General features: G+C 37.8%; 1 protein-coding gene across 11 annotated transcripts in view; it reads right to left on the reverse strand.

Moving 5' to 3' along the window:
- Positions 1-15,189, reverse strand: part of CLOCK (clock circadian regulator) — a 61,597-nt gene that overhangs the window by 15,975 nt on the left and 30,433 nt on the right. For 10 of the 11 annotated variants that reach the window (XM_084518439.1, XM_084518441.1, XM_084518443.1 and 7 more), the window contains 6 exons: positions 9,841-9,932; positions 8,325-8,414; positions 6,731-6,851; positions 6,040-6,153; positions 3,777-3,895; positions 40-122 (listed from right to left, as the gene is read on the reverse strand). In XM_084518439.1, coding sequence (XP_084374565.1) covers positions 40-122; positions 3,777-3,895; positions 6,040-6,153; positions 6,731-6,851; positions 8,325-8,414; positions 9,841-9,932 — 619 coding nt within the window. Of the gene's footprint in view, positions 1-39; positions 123-3,776; positions 3,896-6,039; positions 6,154-6,730; positions 6,852-8,324; positions 8,415-9,840; positions 9,933-15,189 lie in introns of those variants that run through there. The other variant, XM_084518436.1, reaches the window with a different exon arrangement.

A 15,189-nucleotide genomic window follows, 5' to 3' on the forward strand; every position in this document is an offset into this window, starting at 1 on the left:
TTGAGCTACTATTGCTGCTATACAGAGAAGGAATTGCACCTGTGATCCAAGAATAGGAACTTCCATTCTAAGCTATGTCTAGATGTGAACTCTTCATTCGGTTCTTCAACAGTGCACATTTCCTAAGAAGTAAAAAAAAAAAAAACAACACAAAAATCTCTCTCAAAACTGCTCTAATCTAATTTATAAGTTCTTTTGAAATGCAGGCTTACCTAAATTTAGTAGATACCTCTACAATAGATATAATATTATTTGTATTCAGCTTTATTGTTGTTGCTTGTTTAGATGCATTGTACTGAGGTGGAATCTGAACTCAGCTATGCCAGGCTGACATTCGGCTGATTTAAAAGGAACGACCAGACATTAAACTCACGCTCAGTATCTACAAGCACAGCAGTACAAGCAGAAATCAACAGTTCCTGCAGTTACACTTTTAACTCGTAAAAAGCAAAAGAAGAGGTGAAATGCTCCCACCAGACACACTGACTACAGTACGTGCTTGTAATGGGTAAAAAGCAACATGGGGAAGATGGTCACCTCGCTGTGACTATACAACTAGGATACAGAGTTCCCTAAATCTCTGGCTTGCGGGCACAGACATCCTATAACAACAACACCTTATTTCTACGTTTAAACTCATGAACAAAAAGAGAACCATTATATTTCCACTATTTCAACAAATCCCCAAGGTGTTCTGTACATCCGTTCAAATGTCTTCCACTCAGACATCCAAACAACCAATGTGTGACAGCCAACTTCTGTCATCCCCTACCCAAGAGGTAAAGGTGCCCCACCAAGTGCTGTGCCTCACGCTGAGAGAATAACAGAGCCCCGTGCCACCAGCCAGTCAGTACTTGGCCAGCTCCTCTTGTGCTGCCTTCCAAGCAAACAATGGGCTGCTTGCAAACAGATACACCCACCCCGCAAAGTATTGCAGTAAAATTAGAGATCTGTACATCTTTATTTTTCGGATGCTCGCACGTTTGACACACTTGTAGGAGCTTGCAACAGTGTTCCCATAGGTAGGAGAACAGCAGAGTCCAGTCACAACCAGGTACCACACCAGCTTCCTAAGGACTGCATGGAACACAGAAACTGCTGCTGCAACTGTGCTTGTGGGCAGACAAGCACACTGCTGCTCTGTAAACATCTGTAACTGAAACAGTTCCACACAAGAGAAGAGCAGCAGTTGTTCCTACTAAGGGACCACGCTCCTTTTCATTCTTTCAAGTTGGACAATGCTCTCAGACACATGGTCTGATTTTTGGGTGGTCCTGCGTGGAGGTGGGAGTTGGACTCGATGATCCTTGTGGGTCCCTTCCAAGTCAGGATACTCTACAACTCCATGAATGTATGCAGTGGGGATTTTGCAGTTTTAAAATAGATACTGAAAAGTTTTCATTCTATGAAGGAAAAATAAAAGGTGAACATAACTAGGTAATGTTTTTTTCCTCTCCTTTGCTGGTTTGAAATCTAAAGACAATGACTAGAAAGTGAGCTGCACAATGAAGGTAATGAACAAAATCACTCTGTGCACAACTTTGTGACTCCTGAGATGACTACAGTCAGCAAGGCCTCACCTTCAGAACTGACACTACCTTTATAACCCCAAACTCACCTACCTTGCTAAGGCTACAGGATTTAATAAAGCACCACCACTAACAGCACAGTAAAACAAATGACGAAGCAAGCATATATCCATGATATACACTTTTGATTTGTTTTTTCTTTTATTCTAATTATTTTGGCACAAGTCAAGAGAGAAGTAAAAATAACTTAAGTGCAAGCAGTAAAAGCACTGTAAAAATATTACTGTTACAGAGGAGCCAGCATCAGATTACCCAATGATTTTATATTCATGATTTACATATATCCCACTGTAAATACCCCTGGCAGAAGCTGCCTTGTTGAACAAGACATCTTACTGAAGTTGTCAACAGGGCATCTAGAAAAGAAAAGACTTTCATTTGGACCAAAAAGTTTTCTGGTAGAAACCTTTTGGTGAGATTAATCCTGACTTCTTGATAGGATTCAATCATTTTCCAGCCAAACTGCAAGATAAAGGGTTTAAAGAATGTGTAAAGCCAAATCCCACCATTGGGAAGGTATGGAGAGAGATAATCCCTCTGCAAAACTTATGTCACAAGTTGTCACAAAAAATACCAGTGTTGCAGTCCTACGTAGAAAATACACCTCAACGGGAACTTTCAGAGATTACTTTAATTCTCATGCATATTATGGCTTTCTGTAAAAGCACCGTATGTCCTTGACAAATGACATCTTAGGTCAAAAAAAAAAAAGTGTAACTGTAAACCATCTGAAATAACGAGAAAAGTTGGCAGATGAGCGGGCAGTAAGGCTCCACCTTAAATATGACAAAGCAGTGCTAAAATACTTCTCTCACTGCTGGCTATCTCAGTCACACGTCTGTTAGTAAATCTAATTCCTAAAAACTAATCCTAAAATCTAATTCCTGACATAACACTATTTGCTGAAGTGTAGTCAATGTTAGCCTCAGTATCACCTTAAGGTATCAACAGAGTATGTACAAACATTGTCAAATTAAAAATCTTCACTCTAATTTTGGTCCACAGGATTCACAAGGAGATTTCTCAGATGAACACCACCAGTTGAAAGCTTTGAGAGGATCTTAAAACCTCTGTAACGTGAAAGCTTCCTTAGGTACTAAGTTCAGATAAACGGGAATGAAACTTTGGCCTGAGTATAATACATAATTCAATGGCCCTCAAGAGACTGAGAGAGACCTGAAAGATCCTCCTCCAGAAGCAGGACGTCAAAAAATCAAAATATTTGCAAATACTGCCATCTTTTCTTGCAAATCTTCATGAAGCATGAAGTCAAAGTGCAAGGTATAGACCATGTCTTCTACCATATCTTCTGAGTCTACTACTAACAATCTTCAGCTTAAGATAGCAGTGCATTCAATTTACATGTGGAATATTGAAATATTCAGAGAGTTCTGCATAACAGCAGGTTAACCACATGCCATATACATTTCATGGCATTTCTTTAGAACTGAATTATCAAAACAAACATGGGATAGTAGACTGTCCTGTATCTTCATTAATATATATTTGTATAAATATATAATTCAAATCGCAATCACAGACTATCCTGTACTAAATCCTATTTATTTTGACAGATTTTGGCGAGGAACAGGCTTAGTCTTAGTAAAGTCTTACGTTTTGTTCAGGTCCATTCTAGACTTGTAAAGACATCTTGTGCATTAGCAGTTACGTGAAATGTTCTCTTTAAAAAAACAAGTTACTGAATAACAAACAGTGCGGAAACAAAATGGAAGAGGTCTATAAAGCTAACTCTGGTACTGACAAATGATACAAGCTTTAATTAAGCCCTACAAGATTTGCTTCTGTGTCCAACTAGAGCAAGACCATCAGCAATTTCAACTCAAATTATTAACTTTTCCAGTGAAAGTGGAACCTCAGTGTTATCTTTAACTGTTTCAACTGAACTAGCTAAATTATACTCTTAAGGACTCGCAAATTTATTTTTTGCATAATATTATTTTTATGACTATTTAGAAATGGCACTCACCATAGCAACTTCATTTGATGCTTTGCATAACATTTAACCTATCTGTATGTGAAGTAAGAAACATAGATATTTTCAGTTTCACGTAATGAAATTCCTTTTAGTTTTCATTAATATTTGAAGCGTTGTATGCATTTTCTCTGAAGTTTTCCTGGTCAGAGTACATTTAAAAATGATATGAAAGTGATTTCAATTCTTCATACCTTGATAAACTGAGGTGTAGCTAATCTAACTGTGGCTACAAAGCAAACTTTGTCTTCGTATGAAGGCCGGTGTGATCGCTGAATAGTTCCTTCAAAACCGTTGTGTGCTGAGTTGGGAACTGAGGGAAGACAGAGAACAAGAGGCCAACATAGATTATAGTATCAGCATGGAGGAGAATGACATGAATATCGCAAGACAAAATCAGAAGTATTTATCTAACGCCATTTCTTTAGAATGTATACATTATGAAAAGTGCTACATATAATATATATACAGCTATGCACAGGAATAATAGCAATGGGAACACAACCATCAAGTAACTTTCTCAACTAAAATTACAGTTTATGTATTAATTGTGATAATGCAGTTTTTAGAAACTAATAACAATTGCAACCCTTTTTTGTAACTACTAAAAATTACTAGAATATATCTTCCTTCAAAATACCTTTAAAATTTATTTTGTATCAGCTTTTGCTAACTTTTCCTTCTGAACTCTGAGCTAAGTATTTCTTATTTAGGCTTTCATCACCTTCAAATGACACAAGCTGAAGACAGAAATGAGTAACAGAACAAAGACACAATTATGTGTGAGAGAATCTGGACATCAAGCTGAGAACAAACAAATTTCACTTATTGGATCACAGAGATGGAAGGAGTCACAAAGGGACAAGCTCCAATGATGGTGACCCCAAACCTTTCTCAGGCACTTCCAAGCCTAAGTGGTTCTAGGTCAACGCTAGACTAGAACTTCTACTGAAGTTTCTTTATGCAATTTAAGCTTATAGCTCCTTACTCTTTCCATTAGAAATAGAAAAGCAATTTCTTTTTTCTTTCACAGGATCACAGAATGGCTGAGGTTGGAAAGGACCTCTGCAGGTCATCTGGTCCTGAATGCCGTGTGTTGCATTTGTTCTTACTGAATGCGTCTGCTGTTTTTTCACCAAAACCAAAATATTTTCTATATTTGGGGCATTAGAATGTTTTTAGCATTCTTGCAGGTTCTTGCATCACTGCATGACTGCAAACTACATCCCATTATTCATGACATTAATGAAAATACTGATGAAATCCAGAAGACGTTCCTTAAAATTTCATTTTCACAGTGAACAGGGATAATTTTTCCAACCAGTTCCTACAGCTACTTTCTAGCAATTTCAATTAATATGTGCTTCCTTTACATATTCATGAGAATGTAATATGATAATTGTCAAAAGCTGAATTAAAGTACATGAGTTGTCCTCTTAATCACACAGTGTGTTACTCTGGTAGAAAAAACTGAATTGATGTGAATGTTACTTGTACCTGAAAGATCCACAATGGCTGCTATTAAACTCTGTTAGCTTCCTGAAGCTCCTATACAGTTTAATTATTTGCTCTGGAATACTTCCTGATACTGAATTGCACCTGACAAGCCTGCCTGCATTTTCCCAACTCCTCTTTCAGGAACTAACATCATATTTGGCCTTTACAGACCTGTTTTTTCTTATCTTTCCTACAGTATTAGATACACATTTTTGGCACTAACACTCAACCTCTCCCTACTTCCCCATGGGAAAAATACTGACAACACATTAAAAAAAACATAGGCAAGACAATGTTTTTGATAATTTTTTGGGGGGGTGATCTTCATGAAGACTACTGACCATACCACACAATCCATTTGTCTGACTAACCAAATAAACATGCCTCTCAAGTAGCTACTCAGCACAGGCTGGCCAAACTAACTTGAAATACTGCAACACAAAAGTGGAAATAACCAATAAAAATAACTTCCGTGGAAGAGAGAAACCAATCAGTGCAGAAAAGTCAAATTCTGTAAAGGCCAATCGACTCATCTAAGCGGTAATTCCTGTCATCAAAAAGTACGGACTTGAAATGGGGGAAAAAACATACATTTCACTTCCCAGCTCACTGCAAGAATAATAAGAATTGTGAATACTCAGTACTAGCAATCCTCAAGTTACTTAGTCATCTGCTTAAATATTGATTATACTCAAGTTAATTTGGGCTCTTATTTTAAAGCACTGATGCAAATTTTTCTTATACTCAATTCAAAAATGCTTTACAAGATGCATGTAATACCTAATGGGCAGTTTTACTTCATTTTCATTAAAACAACATGAAAGTGATATAACTCTGTTTCAGGCTCTTCTTTTAAAAGACCAATTTTAGCTCTTCCTTAAGTTTAGCACAATCACCCCAAGCCTGTTCAGTTATGAAGATTCCTATGTATTCCACTCCAATGTGGGGGAAATTACTCACCATTATTCAAACACTTGAAATTTCCTATAAATTTTACATATTCATATGTAGGTTGCTCTTTTGGGTCTATTGTTCCTCGCAGCATATGGCAACAGAATTCTAGCTGATTTTTTGCTGAAAAAAGAACAAACAAATTAAAACACTGCATGGTTGATGAAACACACAGACAACGTGAAATGGAAAGCAGGAATAATTAAGTTGCATACTTATACTGAGATACTGTAAATGTGGTGATCACAAACAGCTACAGACTCTGCTTTTAACCAGCGCGATACTACTAACCTAAAGGAAAGGAGAACTTTAGAATTTATTCATGAAGGACTGAATGCCAATGAAACAGGGAACCCATGAAAAATAGAACTATCTTAAAGCAACAGCTGCCCTAAACATAACTGCATGTACTTCCGACGCCCACTGAACTGTTTTCATTCTTGTAAACTGCTAGAATTGTCAGAATGGAAACTATATGAACAAGATGAGCATTTCTAATATAGAGAGTGAAATGCAATGCAACACTAAAGATTTTACTCTTCAGGGGAAAAAAAAGAAAATACCTCCACAAAAAGTGCTTCTATTCAAGCTGTATATTTCATTCTGCTGGCCTCACCTACACATTTCTGCTTTAATAACATTGGAAAAGAAACTGATCAGCTATGATACAGTGCAGATTGTTTTTAATGCAACTACTTACATTTTAAGTATTCTGGTGTCAACGAATCACTTTCCAGCAGATGAGAAGACAGTATTTTATAAATTTCTGAATGTTCCCCCTCTGGGATAAAATTAAATACACTCTGATCCACAAGATCAGACTGAAAGAAAAAGATTTAATAAACATTAAAATAATGCAAGGCATGCACGCAATATGAGAAAGCCTACTATTTTAATGCAACACAATGCCACAGATCAGAAAAATATCTATAAAATCCTACTAACTCAATAAAGCCACCTGCTGGAATACACAAGAACATTCTGCAAGTTAAAAATCTCATTTTTTTTGTCTTGACACTCTGAACCACTTCATGAAAAATGCCATCGATTAAGCAGACAAACATACACACTGAAGTATGCTGGAGCCTGTATTAACCCCCCTGGAATGCAACAATTCCAAGTAAAGCAGCATTTGATTTAGAAATTATACAGTGGTGTTCTAGGGAATTACAACCTCTCGGTGGCATCCAATACAACCAAACAGTATTTTATAACAAAAGACAGCATGTCCCTACAATAGTTTACTGTATTATCAATAGCTACAGCCAATTGGAATTGATTTTATGAATATATTTTAGAATCAGTTCCACAACTACGTACACAGAACTGGGAGTTTACAGATGACTGCAATAAAACTGAACAACTGTTTAAATGCATTAATGTATGTAATTAAGTGTTCGAAAAAGAGACACCATACCATATATGTTTAGAATACATAAATCACATCTAAAAGTAATGGATAACTCTGCCTCTGAGAACTGGGTAAACATTAGATTTTAGAAATCACGATTATCTGTGTATTTTTCAAAATTCTTAAGCTGGTATGATGCATACCATAGAGCAATTTGTTTGGACAAATCATTTTAAAAATATGTTTCTCCAAGTTGTGCGAACTACTCTTAATATAGTATGACAACTAGCCCATACTAATAATTTGTCCATCTCTTCTAGAAAAAAAAGTCACCGTTACACTCATCAACTGTTTACATCTTTGAGTACTAATGTTTTGCATTTCCTAGCAGCTTTATTTAAAGGTAACTTCAAAACACTAGGATGTTGAATTTACCAGTGAGCAATGCCACCAAGATTAAAAATGAGTGAATATAGTAAAATACAAAGTATATACCTAGCCTAAAAAGCAGAATCGGCAGCAATGTATTTCTTATAAGAGTTCTTTGGCAAATAAGTAGTAAAACGCTAGTGTAAATATATTCCAATAAATTGTTCCTTAGCAATATTCTTCTAACTCACGTAGAGGCTATGATAGGTGTGAACTCTAAAGGGTCTCCTACAGTCAGATTTGTTGTTTGAGTTATGTTGAAGAGTCAAGTCTGAAGCTAGTCTGGTACTTCACAATCCTGCATAAATGTGCTGACTGTATTCTGCATTTCCAAAGGAAATGTTTAATATAGGAGACAGACCAGTAGCAAGGAGCTGTGCTGAAGAAAAGGCAGAGTATTAGAATGCAGCACACATCTGTGCTATAAGGTCAAAAAGAATAAAGATATTAGTACTCATAGCAAAACAGCATCCACAGACAAGCTGGTGTGTTACAGAAAGCAATTCATACTTACTGGCAAATGTTCAAGTAAGGGAGTTATACTTTCTGACACATATATTATATTTCCATCTGTCATAATTGCTAAAAAAAAACCATCAAGAGCCTGAAATTAAACATAATGGGCAGTTAAACAAAAAGAAACAGCATATCAAAAATGTTAAAGTTATATTCAACATGGAAAAGAATTTAGGCCAATTTTAGTTGAGTTTAATATAAAATTACATTACTTTTCACTATTAAAACTTCTTAGTCTTGCATTTATACTATGAGCATTACAATTTCTGTATTGTTCTGTTCTTAAACACTATGACTTCAGAGGCCACTATTTCCTCCATCTTTGTGACATCCCACTCTGCCTGCCTGTTGTTTTTAATTCTATCATCACTTTAAACACCAGAAAGCTCAGGAAAATGAGCTAAAGGCAAACGCATGAAGAGGTGGAAAAATGATCATAAGAAAAGAACAAGTGAAAGAGGTGGTGAAATCCATTTATTTCAGTATTTAGAATCCCAATAGCCCCAACCTCCATAAAAGAAACCTGTACCAGATTTCATTTAAATCTGAAGACTGTGAGATACAGTTCTGATTGCCTTATCTTCCACTTAGCTCAAACTTATTCCTGCTTAAAATAACATGACTGTCTTTTGGTGGAACATTACCAAACAGAAAAGCATGACAGAGCTTCTAAATAGAAAATTTAAAGGTCACTTCTTCACAAAATAGTCTTATATTGCTTTCTTCTAGCTTTAAGTCATTAGTTGCGGATGCCTATTTTGTCAGGGGACTGGAAAAACACCAGAAACAGCTACAAAACATCTCAAAAAGCCGAAACAGTTATTTCACTAACTTACTGTAAAAATACACAACCCAACTACAAAGGGTTGGGGGAACATTTTTAAGTACAAAAAAATGAAACTTTAAACGTTTTTAATCTGCACCTCAAAGAACAGGTTTAGCTATGGAATGAAAATCAGTCAGTGCTTGCTCATTTGCTTTGTTTTTCATTCAGCTATTATTCGAACTTGTTTTACTGACTTAGCCTCATTTTCAAGGAAATGATAGTTTAAACTGAAAGTTTATTTCTAGTAGTAATCTAACTATTTCAGCAATTGTCTTTAGCAAAGTAAAACTCACACACCATTTTTGGGAAGTGAATCAAGTAAATACGTTAAGTTCTTTATCCCTCAGAAGTTACAGTGGATATGTTGAGTCTTTTTATAATTAGGACTTTAGTTTATGTGTAACGTTTCATTTGACTAGTACCTTCCTAATGTTGATAGTTTAAAATATCAACTTTTCTTTTATGGTAAATATGTTTATTTGTAGACTTTGTTTTATGTCATTGAAAATGCAGTTAAAAGAACACAATTATTCATTAAACTGTATGCACAGAAAATTCAGCTGTTTACCTTCATGAAAACAATTAAAATATGAAAATGAGAAGACAAGCCATCAAACAGAAAAACATCATCATGAAATCATTCCCTTTCAGGAAACATTGTACTTCAAAGAAAATAGAAATAATGTACCTCTAACATTAACTGTGTGAACTCTTCATTACTAAGGAATGTCGGTTTCCAGTCCTGTCGAATCTCACTGGCATCTGATTGTGCAGTAATTTCTACAATCAAACAAATACAGAGTATAAGGATTTACCCATCAGTTAAGGTCATTAAATGCCTAATACCCAACTATCTTATCCAATTCTGGTGATTCTAACCTTTACACTAAAAATTGTCAGCCCCTTCTCCCCACCTTTTTCTGCTGTTTATAAAGATATAAAGTTACATTAAAAAAGAGTAGGTTTGGAAAAAAGACTTTTACGAGCTGTATGACAGACCCCACTCCAGAATCGCTACAAGTCTGCTTTGTACACAGAGACAAAATTTTGGAAATGAACAGAGATTCCTGTAACAGGATGGTTGAGGTTGGAAGGGACCTCTGCAGATCATCTGGTCCAACCCCCCTACCAAGATGGGTCACCTAGAGCATGTTGCACAGGATGGCATCCAGACAGGTTTTGAATATCCCCAGAGGAGACTCCACAGCATCTCTGGGCAATGTGTCCCAGTGCCCTGTCACCCTCACAGTAGAGAAGTGCCCCCTCATATTCAGCTGGAACCTCCCGTGCTTCAGTTTGTGCCCATTGCCTTTTGTCCTGTTACTGGGCACCATTGAAAAGAGTCTGGCCCCATCCTCTTGACACCCTACCTTCAAATATTTGTAATATGCTGGTAAGGTTCCCCCTCAGTCTTAAGTTTTCTCTTAAGTAGCACTTAAGAGAAATGTATAGATTAACTTTCCATACGTAAATGAGAGATGCAAAGGCTGCTGAGCAAAATTAGACCCTGGTGTGAAAGCTACTGCTTCTTTTTCAAATTATAACTGGAACAACAAGAAGAAAAACTGCGTAGTACCTCAGTGCTGATGACTAACAGCGGCATTACAGAGGCACTGGTTGTAAAAACAACCTTGAACGAGTAAACGTGAATCAAGCATTTAGATGAATCAGAAGAACAAAAATGTGTCTTTATGCTTTTGTTTTCAAATGGAGAAATCTGTAGGAAGTTCATGTGAATTTTATTAATTCACATGGCTCAAAACTTGGAAATTCACAACAGAAAACCTGGAATTGACTTAAATATGCAAAAGGCTGGAAAATTTCAGAATTTTGTTTCTCAAACCGGGCAAAACTTCATGAAGAGCCTTATACTCAATTAAAAGAAGAGGGAACAACAAGGAATTATTATTATATGTTATGCAGGGAACTAATATATTATTATATATATTATACAGGGAACTGGCAACAAATCAAAAGCTGCAAGGAGGAATTAAAAAGACTGGCTAATACGAAGGACCTGAATATTCAACGATCACATTTCACAAAATGCATAACTTCATCAGGCCTTTGCTATTCATTCTGAAATGGTATCATAAAGCAGTAAGAGTGGGCTAGAGAATAAACAAAATCTAAATATAACGCCAAACCTAAATTTTCCATCTGAACAAATACATTTCACAGTGAGTGGGAAGTCAAAGAACATGAAAATAAAAAGCTTTGCCATCACCACAGAGGTGAAATCCAAGGAGCTTAATACATTCTGTCCACAAAACAGAAAATCTTCATTTTAGAACTGGAAAAGAACCATTTCTTGGCTTATTCTGGCCCATATAGCCAACTGTCGTGGTTCCGCTCGAGTGGGCAGCCGAGCTCCACCACAGCCGCTCTCTCACTCCCCCTCCTCAAAGAGGAATGGGGAGAAAATATGTGAAAAGGGCTCAAGGATTGAGATAAGGACGAGAAAATCACGCAATAATTATTGTAACGGGCAAAACAGACTCGGCATAAGGAGATAGTAAGATTTATTGCCTACAACTAACAAGCGAGAGAAGTGAGAAAACAAAGGAAAAAAAAAAACAAAAGCACCCTCCCCCCCCCATCCACCCTCTTCCACCTCCTCCCCCCGAGCGGCGCAGGGGAACGGGGAATGGGGGTTATGGTCAGTCTACAGCACTTCTTCTCTGCCGCTCCTTCTCGGTCACTCTCGTCCCCTGTGCTGTGGGGTCCCACCCACGGGATGCAGTCCTTGATGAACTGATCCGGCGTGGGCTTCCCACAGGCAGCAGCTCTTCCAGAACTGCTCCAGATATGGGTCCGTACCACGGGGTCCATCCCTCAGGAGAAAACTGCTCCAACCTGGCTCCCCTACGGGCAGCAGCTCCTGCCAGATCACCTGCTCCTGCGTGGGCTCCTCTCCACGGGCTACAGGTCCGGCCCGGAATCTGCTCCGGCAGGGGTCTTCCACAGGCGGCAGCCTCCGTCGGTGCAGGGCCACCTGCTCCACCGTGGTCTCCTCCACGGGCTGCAGCGTGGAACCCTGCTCCACCGTGGTACTCCATGGGCTGCAGGGGGACATCCTGCTTCACCATGGTCCTCACCACAGGCCGCAGGGGACTTCTGCTCCGGCGCCTGGAGCACCTCTCCCCCTCCTTCCACACTGACCTTGGTGCAAGGCTGTTCTCCCACTCCCTTGACTCTCCCGGCTGCTGTGTGGCGCAGCGTTTTTTCCCTGTCTTAAATATGCTCTCACAGAGGCGCAAAACAACATCGCTTATTGGCTCGGATCTGGAAAACAATGGGGCCCTTCCCAAACATGGGGCAGCTTCTAGATCTTTCTCACAGAAACCACCCCTATGGCTCCCTGCTACCAAAACCTTGCCACGTAAACCCACTACACCAACCCAGTGCAGAACTAAAAAAATCAGTTTGGTTTCCACAGCAGACAATTTACGCTGAAGAAAAGCTGAAGTTTATGCCTTTAACAAACTGTTCTGAATGATCTCACCACAACTATGGGCACTCTTTTTCATTTCCCAGAGAGCGATAAGGATAATATTAGAAAACAGTGAAAGCAACCCGGAAAAGAACATTCACTTGGTACCTTTAGAGAAATGTTTTAAAATGATGGCAGAACGTTGTGCTAAAAGATGAATGACACTGAGGCCACATTCCTGAGCCAGGCACCAAAGACAGGAGCCCAACCAAACTTGCACACCTTCAACTCACTCAGCCCTCAGATCGTGGATCTGAAGCAACTTGGCATTAGTACTGAGCGTCCTCAAAAGAAACTGCCTACTGGGCCAAGAACTGTAGCATTTATCGGTGGGCTGTATGAATAGAAATCTACTAGCTGTAATCATAATAAGCCAGATTTTTCAGTATTTCAGCATTTTCACAATTTTCTTGTTTAGCAATTCAAAGCAAGGTGCAGGACTCAAAGCTGAATTGCCAAGTGAGAAGCTCTCAGTAATATAATTTCAGAGTGCTTATCCTGTTGGTTTTTACAATAAGAAACAGAATCCGCTCTGGCCAATAAGCAGATAACATAGTTCATCTGGACCTGTTTCCAGTGTACCAAGCTCAGCCAAAGTGGAAATGGTCCAGAAAGAACCAGAAGCAATACAATTAATCAAAACCTGGTGGCTGAACACAGTAGGATTTTCAACAGTAGAGCAGCTAATCATTGCTCAAAAATTTATTCGCTGCTAGGGTCACTCTATTTTAATGTAACAAACAGATCCAAGAGCCTCAGGAGGCAAAGAGAGCTTCTGAACTCTGCCAAGATTTTGTCCCAAATATTTTAATCTTAAAAAGTGCAGAGCGATTCTGGTATGCACTTGTAGTCAGAGACCTTAATGTGCAATGTGTAGTCACACAAAGCTATGTTCTGTCCCATCAGGTAAAGGACAAAAGCTCCAGGCTTTAAAAAGCATTCATCTCCAGTGCCGTTTTTTTTTTCTTTCTTTTTTTTTTCCCTTTTATCCTCAAAACCAGAAACAACCAAGCAAAACCACATAAAAAAACAGCAACCAAACAATGGAAATAAGAAAGCCCTTCAAAGACAGAGTTACAACTGGTGCTGCTGGCTGACAGCTGTGTTCATTCTATACTTTATATTACAGGGAATCACTAATACAAGATAAAGTCATTTTGAAACAGAACAAACTTTTATGAAGACTTTAGAGCCTACAGAACCTTTACAGGAAAGGCGCTTTCATACTACTTTTCTATTTGTTATGAGAAAAACTTATCTCATGGAACTAAACCAGCATAATCAGCATTTATTTGGCAAAAAAAAATAATAATCAACCAACTTATGAATACTTGCACAAATTATTCCACTTCCCTTTCCATTTTAATTATTATGTTTACCCTTCTAATGGCACTATTCAGTACACATCTGGTGCCACTTGAAACGTGACCATAATGCTAATCGAAGAGACATATTCAGGCATGGAAAAATATTTACCATACTGTAACATACCTTAAACCGACAAACATACTGTTGATAATCACTTACCTATTCACACACTTAGCCTTGCCTAAGCTAGCTTCATCTATTGTGTTTTTTAACCTAATGGTAGCTTATTTTGTCCCTGCTGCTTTCTAGTTAGTATACATGCTTATAAATTCCTCAGGGAAATGGGTTAACCAGCAAAAGAGCTTGTTTTCTTGAATTTTAATCTTGTTTTTGGCAGTGTGAACCACAGGGTGCCATATTAAGAACAAGTGTAGGAGCAGGAATAGGAATTTTTCACATACAGAAATATCAGCCATAAACAGTGTAGGCTTGGTAGAAGTTTTTGATAACAGAAATAAGAATCTATATTGAACTTCAGTACAGCATATCTCAGTATATCCAACCATCAGCTGATGCAAACAACCAAAACATAGAGAAGATGTTCAAAACAAAAACATAGCGAAGATGTTCAAAGATATTCCTAGTTTTGACATTTAGTGTTCAAGTTTACAAAACACACACTCGTTGGCTTATGTACCAATGGATATGTCTTAAAAAACAGAACGTTCAGCTTAAAGCATTTACAGATTTTCTGTGTAGTTCTTTTTTTCCCCTTTTTCCCCCCTCAATGTTCTAGGTAGAGGAAAAAGCCTGTGTTCCATGTCTGTATTCCCATTGTGTGGCACACTCTCTCATGAAACAACCTAGCCCAATAAAGCTTGCTGGAGACAACAACGTTTACAACCTGCACCTTGTAAAGCAGTTGTATTCTAAAGGTCTCCATGTGAACGTAACAACTTCAAGGTTACTTCAAAAATGCATGCTTCTCTTTATGAAACAGAATTGTTTGACAACTATGGGATAAAAACAAACAAAAAAGTACACACTGATTCTGCAAAATACTGTCAAAAACAGTTATAGCTCTGCTACCTAAATTATAATCTTAAGAATATCTTTATTCAAGAACCCTTTACATTTTTTGACAATTTCCTTAAAGGAACTGCAGAATTGTTAATGTTTTTATGTACCAAGTGAATATCATAAACATTTTAACAACTTGGAAATACTTTTCTTCTT

This window comes from Aythya ferina (assembly GCF_964211825.1).
Source record: "Aythya ferina genome assembly, chromosome: 4".
NCBI lineage: Eukaryota > Metazoa > Chordata > Aves > Anseriformes > Anatidae > Aythya > Aythya ferina.